Source organism: Fulmarus glacialis, unplaced genomic scaffold (assembly GCF_000690835.1).
Source record: "Fulmarus glacialis isolate BGI_N327 unplaced genomic scaffold, ASM69083v1 scaffold20956, whole genome shotgun sequence".
In the NCBI taxonomy this organism is placed as follows: Eukaryota; Metazoa; Chordata; class Aves; order Procellariiformes; family Procellariidae; genus Fulmarus; species Fulmarus glacialis.
The window spans coordinates 49,227-58,498 of NW_009219012.1; the positions used below are offsets into that span (position 1 = coordinate 49,227).

At 43.1% G+C, this 9,272-nt stretch overlaps 1 protein-coding gene across 1 annotated transcript in view; it reads left to right on the forward strand.

The window, feature by feature from the left end:
• The window catches only part of POLQ (polymerase (DNA directed), theta), a gene marked incomplete at its 5' end in the record, with an annotated part of 50,339 nt that extends 46,812 nt beyond the window's left edge, over nucleotides 1–3,527 (forward strand). The window contains one exon of the mRNA XM_009580228.1: nucleotides 3,414–3,527. Within this exon, the coding sequence (XP_009578523.1) occupies nucleotides 3,414–3,527 (114 nt within the window). The remainder of the gene's footprint in view (nucleotides 1–3,413) is intronic.
• Between the last annotated feature and the right edge of the window lie 5,745 nt (nucleotides 3,528–9,272).

The following is a 9,272-nucleotide window of genomic DNA, read 5'->3' on the forward strand; positions in this document are numbered from 1 at the left end:
TACTTCCTGCCTCATTCCCTACCCACCTGTCTTTCTGGTAGGAGTGTTATGGTGCGGGTTAGCAGCCTGGTAGATGTAAGAAATGTGCTGTGTGGACTTAAGGTACCTGTCATGTGCATACGTGTCTCTGTGTGTGCTCTTCCACCGTGTAGGCGCTCCTGTGCCTGGGCATAGCGGTGTCTGTGTGACAGCTTTCAGTAGCAAGTGTATTAGCCGTATGTTGGCAGCTGAGCTTTTTCCCAAGTCCTGAGCACAATCGCAGAAAGGCTCCCAGGGCATGCTTCCATAGCTTGGGGATGTCTTTCTCCCACTTCTGTTCTGCACATACACATCTTTAATGACAAAAGGCATTTCCTGATGGCAAGCAGTAACTCCTAGTCTGAGAGAGCTTTCAGTACTGACTGGCCTGAACATATTTTTTTTTTTTTTTATTTCATTAAGAACAAAAGGTTTAATATTTTTCTCTTGAATCTCAGCTCAAGCTTCTGTTCGTTTTGCCAGCTCTGTTCAGACATCTGCTGCTTCAATCCAGGCAGGCTGTTTTAGGGATGAAAAGACTCCTAATTTTCCTTCCAGAAAACTGGAATCCCCTGAGTATAGACTTTTATGTCTTTAGATACTGACTCCCAAGTTATGATGGCATCCCCAGAAGAACTAGAGCAAGTGAGTGGATTTGCTTATTATTTATTGTATTATATTTTTTCATTAACAACCTCAACTTCAAGGGCAATTATTACCAGCTTTTCTACCTTCCTTCAGATATATTTCTGTCCATAGATTTTCTGGGCAGTCACTTAAAACAGCATATGTACGCAAGACATGTTTCCTAGACTCAGACTTTCTTTGTATATGCCAGGTTCCCTTGTTTTTCAATGATTTCTGTCTAGCTGAGACAACAGGGCACTTCTTGATTAATTGTTTTTAGGGCCAGAAAGGATCTTTTTTTGTGATAATATTGCCTGCTGTCCTTTCAGATGCACCGTTAGAATTATCCTATAGTGGAAAGATCTAGGTTGGAAAGCATCTCTTGAAGTCTATCCCTCTTAGGCCCCACTCAAAGTAGGGCCTGAATTAATTAATCCTTTTGAACTACAGTATACCTTTTAGTAAAAAAGAAGTGAGCATTTCTTGGTTTCTGTATTGGTGAGGTTTTTTTCATCTTGCTGGCACTAAAGCTTTATTATACCGTAAATGATGTATTTCGCAGCTGCAACAGCAATTTTTATTCAGACAAGTTAGTTTGGTCACATGCTTGATGCTGGCTCTAGCTTATTTTCAGCTGCTAAAGTGCACAAAAGAAAACTAAAAATACCTTTCCATATATCTAGGAATTTGTGTTCCAGTCACAGTATCCTTACAAATGGTTTGTAAGAGAAACAGTGCTAGTGATCGTTCTGTTCTCATTTGTCTGTCAGTGAGCTAGCTTGCCTCTTTTAAAAGACATTGGGTAATACCTGTTTTTTCTTGTGCTAAAGGTGTGAAATGCCCGGCGCATCAGGGCTTTCCTAGTCTGTGCAGAATGTCAAAGTGAAGGTAGGGAGCTTTCAGAGCTTATCACAAATAGCAAGACTGTGATAATATTGCCAAAGATGATAGAAGGAGGTTTGGCCTTCTATCTGTTGAGCTGACCCTGGCAATGAAGAGTCAGGTAGGAACATAAAGATACGGGCTAGATTAGGAATCAAAGACTAGATGCTTTTAAACTGCTTGCTTGTTCCAGTGTCATTGCATTTATGTTTTTAAGATGGCCAGTATTCCTCCAAGCGTGTTTTAGCTGACCATTGAGAACCCTGGAAACGGTGCTGTTTGCTTAATGTACAGCAAATTCAGAGCCCAAAGCCTCCCTGGTCAGGGCGCTGGCACATGTCCCGTCTCATGGGAACCCCAGGAACCTCATGCAGGTTTTCGTGTCTCCCCTGCAGCTGCTGTCCCTTGTTCTAGGTGCAGCAGCCCTAGTCCGATGTTCCTCGCTGGTGGTGTGTGCTGGACCTGTCGGCGTTCTTGGAGAATCTCCCTGTGATGGTTCATGTTTCTTTTGAAATACTGGGTCCCAAACTTGATCAAGGTTGCAGTGGTTTGAATAGAGTGGAAAACTGATCTCTGTGTCACACAAGCAACACTTTCTTTTTCTATGTTCCAGAATTGCATTTGCTTTCTTTTTCACAACACTGTGCCTTGCTTAAGCCCTGTTCAGTTTTTAATCTCAGATAACGCCATTTTTTTTCCTGCCCAGGCAGTTATTTTTCATCCTATTTTTGAACAGTAGATTATTTCTATCCTAGTTCTCTATCCTGCTTCTTTCTGCTCTGTACTTGCCTGTGCTGAATTACATCCTATTTCAAAGCATTTTTCTAGGTTATCAAGATCATTTTGAAATGTGATATGTAAGGATGTAGGGTTTTGGAAGACAAATCTTCCCCTAGTTCTTAATGCTGTTGTAAACTCCTGTGCTCTGATCTCCTCAAATCCCCTCCTCCATTCCCCAGTGAAAACTGTGGAGGAATTTCTACTGTGGGTACCTGTGAGGGAATTATGAAAACCCATGGAAGGGTCAGAAAGCTTGAATAGTTTCTACTCTGACACAGAGGCCTCTAGCTGGGATGAGGGATCACAGCAATTTCAAAATCTCTTTTCATTCTGCTGTGGAAAGGTTTGTGGGATGGGTGTGGATTGAAAGATTCGTTCAAATAAGCAATCAGGACAGGCTGGACTCCGTCCTTTTATCCAGGGCAGGTATTTACAGTCAGGAGAAAAAATCCAGTCTCTTACAATCCAAAAAAGCCACAGGCAAAAATATCTTCTGGTCCCGTAACTGTGTACTTAAATGAGTGTTTTCTTAGAAATACCTTTGGAGGGCGGCAAATGTTGGAGTTGCCTCAGCAAAATTAGTGAGGGGGAACCTGGGCAGTATTTCTAGCACCTGGATTGAATGTGATCTGCTTTCCCAGAGGTTTGTAGTTTGTGTTTCACAGAGTGCCTCTCATGCTGACACAATGAGGAGGAACACACTTCTTTGCTTCTGGTGTATTTGGTTTGTGTCTTGCTTTCAGTACGTTGAAGTTTTCAGAACAGACTCCATGAAACACTTAGAATTATGCAGCTGGGTGAAAGAGGAGACTCTGCAGGACTCTCAAGTGTTTAATGGAAACTTAATCTTGCCTCTTTTCTAAGTAGTCTTAAACGGTGCAGAACCAGTCATAACTCTGTGCTGCATAAAATGTTACTGGCTTTATACAGTTTCTCCATTCATAAACCCTAATCAGGATTAAAATGTTTGGTTGCATTCCCGTCAGTGGTAAGTCAGTGCAAATAAATGCAGGAGAGGACTCCAGCTGTCTGGCCACCCCAGCTGTTGACAGAAGAACAGAGCGTTGAAGTTAGGTGTACATCTGATGTTTTGTGTTTTCTTGTAGGTCGCTCAGATTGTCAAGCATGAGATGGAAAACGCCATCAAACTCTCGGTAAAACTGAACGTTAAAGTGAAAATTGGACCTAGCTGGGGAGACCTGCAGGACCTGGAGCTCTGACATGAAATGGAGCTTTCTCGCGTGTGGTGAGGTGGAAGGCACCATGGACTGGGCAGGGCACGGATCAGCGTAGCGGCGGGATCCTCCTGTTTTTTGTTATTACAGACATTGTTGCAAACTGCCTTCTGAAACATGTGGCGTGGAAGCTGGTATGAATTCACCAAGCCAAATCCTTCAAAGGTCAGACAGCACAGTGAAGCGTGTTTACAGAACTGTGAAATTATTAATTGCTAGAAGTGCAGTATTTAAATGAATTCTGTTAAAATATGCTTGATCTTGTAATTTAAAGTAAAACCCCAAAGCCTAATGAATTTATTACATATGAAATGAGCTGGATTATTTCATTAAAACAAGGCACAAAGATAACTTGGCAGTTCTTGTGTGTAGTGGTGTATAGGACAAAAAAAAAGTCATTGTGTGTGCACTTAATGTTAAATTTTACAGTCCTCTGCTAGGATCATTTTGTACTGAATTCTGCTGATGATATTCAGATGCTGAAATGGCTTTACAGCTGGCTGGATTTCTCACTGAGGAGCTGTGCAGCTTTCCCAGTGAGCGGAACTGGTGCTTGGTTGGCCTCTGACTTTTAGGAGAGCATTTTGGTGACTGACTGCCATAATTCATCCTACTGCTACCTTGCAAACTGGCCTTGAGAAGGATAGTGTTTGGACTCTTTTATAGTTAACACAAAATCACCAGCAAAAATATTCCTTTTTAAAGAATGAAACTCAATTTGCTGGTTAAAAACTTAACGGCAATTCATATTTTTGTGAAGGAAAAAAAAAAAACCAAACCCTCAGTCTGGCTAGCTGAAGTGACAGCCTGGCTGGTGTTTGAGGTCTGGTGTGCTACGGAGGTGTCGCTGAGCGGTGGTGGGTGACCTGTGGCTCTTCATTCAGAGACCCGTATCCTAGGGAAGCCTCATACCCTGCCTGTTGGTAGCTTCGCTAGAAACTGCACAGATTTCCCCCGTGCTTTGCCGCAGCGTCTTTGACTCCACCCCTATGATCAGGCAGAAAGTTTTTCTGGGATTTTGGGCTTGTCAGGCTGAGCTGTTCCTGCAACTGACTCTGGTCAGCTGCTGGGATCTGGTGCTTCAAAAGAGGGGGCAAGGACGGCGCTCGCAGGGAATTAACCTGTCACTGTTTGGCATTACTCTTGTCACTAATACCTTCTGGTCTGACTAAACCTCACATCACGTGGTTTTGTTTCCCTTCCAGATGGTTGCAATGGTTATACAAGTTCAGCTGTTTTTGTTAACTTCGTGCAATGGCTGACCTTGAATTCTGTTATTTACATCATGTGGCCCTTGTATGTTACAAGAAAGGGAGGACAGGTGCCTCCCGTCATCTTCTTTATGCCTCTAATTATTTTATCATGTCTTTTCTTCTGCAGTTTCTAATGTAAACATCTTCATCTTTCCATTCTTGCCTCCCGTGAGAAATTCTCAAGCCCCTAATTATTCTTTCATTTCTGAACTTCTGCCGGATCCTTTTTAAGAAGTGTGCTTTTGAAGTTGCCTTTATAGCCTGATCTGAGAGGATGCATACTTGGCTTTCAACAGCCTGATAGCGTGCTTGAGCTTGTTAACTTCAAATGCGGCGCTTTTGGCGTGGCCGTTACCCTGACATCAGAAGTACCTGGCACCCGAGGTTTCAAGAACGTGGTGAGTTTTAAAAGCTGTTAATGGGGCCTGCATACAAAAGGCCGCATCCTGGGCTCTGATCCACCACCTGCCTGTTGTGCAGCAAAACGGGCACGTGGTATCAAGCCACAGCCCCAGGTGAGGATGCCTTGACTGCCCTTCTCAGCTCCGACTTGGCCTTCTTTCCTGTTCTGGATTTCATTTTAGGTTGACTTTTTGTTTCCTTCCTGCCCACTTTGCACTGTGGTTTTCTACCACATCTGTCACCTGATGGCTGAGCTCTTTATCCACAGCATTCGGTTGATAGACAGTTGTTTCTTTTCTTAGCTTATTAAAGCTTTTGTTATTAACAGATCTGAGCCCCGGCACCCTGCCGTCTGACCATTTGTGTGCTCTGCCTGTAAAGATGCTGGGTTGGACTCATTATCGATTCATATGGCCTAATGATTTCCTGTCCCTGGGTGTCATGCGGTGACACACCTGTGCCGTATTTCAGGCCTCACCGGAGCTGCTGTAATTTGAGTTGCTTGTTCTTTGGCACATTACAATATTTTTCTCCCACATACTGTCTTTAGCGTTTCAGAAGGATGGATCTCATGCATATTTCCCTACAAGCTCTCTAGACAGGGGCGATGCTAATCAATAAGGTGATTGACACAGAACTAAACTTATTTTGCTAAACAAACTCAATGAGTTCATTTTAATTAAGCAGTAATTTGGAGCAAATGAGAAGATAAAAGGTGGCCACTGCTCTGTGAGTGAGGCAGCTGTGGCGTTTGAGTTATGATATTAGAACTGTCTCTGAGCTGTTGCCTGATTGCTGCTATTTACGTTCCTTAATTCTGATTAGACTTTAACTATTGTGAGACTAAGCAGGGGAAGCAGAAGAGGACTTCGGTCAGGTAAGCAGAGGCACTGCTTAGAACTCTGCAGAAGAGGGTATCTGCTATTTTCTGAAGTTGGTAGAAGGAGGCTGGCTGCTCACGTTACTTACTTATTTTTGCCTGTGGCTCCTCTCCCACCACCTCTGATGGGCTGAGGCCTGTGTGTAGTTGGAAACTGGGCTTTTTTCTGGTTCAGCACCCAATAACCAGAGTGCAGGTTACTCTCTGTCTTCTTGTAGACAGGATGGGATGCATCTGATTGTGTTCGCTCTCTGTTCCTCAGCTTGTTTGAGTGTCTCTCTTTGCAGTCTACTTCTGCCTTCTGTTAGCTGGTGCTGCACTAACACGCGAAGTCCAGCAGCCCAAGAAGACGACGGATGAACGCTGCGGAAGGGGTAGGAGTTATGTTTGTTACAGCAGCCTTGTCACTCAGTGTACACGGAACTGCTACTGCAGCCTTGTGCCTGCCTTGTGCCCTGCGCTGCCCTGGCCTGGCTGCTGCACCAGCAGGTGGGTGTCTGTCTGCCCGAAGAAACGGGGTTGGGACCCAGTCCTGTGGTCACCGGGAACACCTTGTCTTCACATCATGTGAACCTGCCTGACCCAGCTCCTCGCAGGGAGAGCCCGTCCCCTTCGGCTGCTGAGCAGCCTCGTTCCATTTGCTTCATACCCGCTTTCTTGTCAAAATGACTCAAGATTCAGCTGACTACTGGTACGGGGTAGAACTTCCCCGGACTCGGTAGCAGGAACTCCTGCCATTGGTATTTGATACAGCAACTCAGTCCTTTTCCTCACGTGCAGACCACAAGCTGGTTTTGCCTTGGTCTTTCTGCTGCAGCTTTCCTTCTATCCCTGCTTACTGACAGTGCTCTGTGCGCTTTCTTGTAGCTGGGCAGTGGTGGGAGAGAGGCAGGTGACAAATGGTGACACACACCTCATCTGATCTGGTTTGGTCCTTTTGCTTTTTCCCATGCCATTTGCATTTCTTCAAGAAGAGAGTAGAGTTTTTCCTGCTGTTTTTTCCTATAAATACGTAGCTGAAAAGAGGGAGCTGGAAGCTCAGTAGCTTTGGCTGATGTTCTTGAGCCTCCCCTGGCAGAGCAACTTAATCATCTTGTTGGTAAGTGCCCTTAAAGGAGCTCACTTCTGCCCTTCTGAGATTTCAGCTTGTAGGTGACTGCTTTTAGCCTGCAGTGGAAGTGACGCGAAGGGTGCTCTCAGTCGGCTGGGAAGCCCAGGGAGCAAGGCCAATATTCCTGGGGACTGGTGTTACGATTATGAGCGCCATGTGAGCTCCCTGCAGTAAAGCATAGGAACGTTAGCGGGGGTCCAGGCTGTGTCCCTGCGTGAGCTGCTGGAGGAAGGGAGGTGGCCGTCCCCGCCCCAGCAACAACCGTGGCTGCATTTTCCATATGCCCGAGTGATTAGTGTAAACTTCATCCAAAGGCTTTACATAAACCATGCACCTTTGAAATACTATAAAGAATCTAGGAGTAGAAATTGGGAAAAAAGAGAGGTCTACACCAGCTAATATCAATTCTTTATTTTCTTTCCCTCTTTTTTTTGGTTGTTACGGGGGACTGAAAACAGCCTCAGTTAAAGATGCCTTAGTTTTCCTTTTGTGACGCTGATTGAGGATACCTGTGGAAACAGGACATGGTTAGTGCAGGAGTGTGTGGTTCACCCCAGATTAGCCTTCGTTCTGAGATACAGGTAGTGACTCATTAACAAACCCCCACATATTCTGTCCACATTTCTGAATATTGGTTGCTATTTAAAAAAGTACAATGTTTGATTTGTTGATTTAATCACAAAACAAAACACATGAATGGAAACACTCATTTACGTGACTATTGCTTATACACCTAAGATGACGAGTTGACTACAAATGGCCACACGTAGTTCCTTAATGAGAGAGAGTGTGTTCTTACTAAGACCATACCAAGGCAAAAAAACATTCAAGACTGAAATACACTGTGCTTGAATTCACCTTTAGGTTACTGAAAATGATGTATGGGGGGCCGGGGTATTTAAGGGGCGTAATTAAATGAAATCTGGCTTTTTGCCTCTGTTACAATACACATGGTTTATAAATGGAGGAGTCCTGAGGTTGAACAGCTCTTTGTAAGCTGCAATGTTTTCTTCACTTCTTAAATTGTATACTGAAAAAAATATTTTTGTATGCTTATCTTCATTATACTGCACACATTGTGGTATGAAACGGCTTCTGTAAAAGGAATATGTAAATTGTTTTAGACAATTTCTATATGTGATAATTTTATACACTATGTGTAGTAAATAGAGTATTTCTGTTAAATATTTGTGTAAGAAGCTATATTCTGGTAATATAGGGAATGTCTAATTAATGTAAATAGTTGAACTGTAGAACTGTAAAAAAAAAAAAAATTTAGAAAACAGGTAATTATACAAAACAAAACCTGATTCTCAAATTTTCCTTTATCTTGTCTTTTAATTCAAGATTTGAAGCTTAAGTTAAAACTCTAGTGATGGATTTTTTTTTTTTTTTAAATAAAATAGCTTGTACTTCATTGAAGAGTTGGCAACTCTGAAAACATATAAATAATCTAATTTAATGTATTTTCTCTGCATACTCTGTCTACCTACGGTTCTGGGCATAAGATCAAACATATATGGTCAAAGCCAGAGGGGTGTGTGTGCTGTTGGAAGTTCTGTGTGTGTCTGGGTTTGGATGCGTTGTGATAGAGAGCTCCTGTAAAAAAGGATGAGAGGGAACAGGGTATCCAAATGAACAAAAAGCATTTTAATTTGAACAAGTATTTCCAGCCAGTCTGGAAAATTGTAACTATTGTAACAGGATTGCGATGTTGAAGATGCCTCTAAGTTTAGGATTTTGCTTGAGGTGGTGCTGTCTTAGTGGGAAAGGTGAAAGCACATGATTTCAACATCCAGCAACAGCTGTGTCCTCAATTTTCTTACAGCAAGGCAGGTCAGATGCTGTGCTTGTTGCTGGGAATGCTCCATCTTTATTCCTTTCACTAACAACCTTCAGTAGCGTTCAGGTCAGGCCTTTCAAAATCCCACACTCCCCCTCATTTCACAATAAATCAACCAGGCAAGAGTTTTTCCTCCCTCATTGAAGTTTTTAAGTGAAGGTTTTTTCCACATACATGGTAAATCTCGATAGAAAGCATTTAACAGTGTGCACTAACAAACTTATACAACATATACATTACA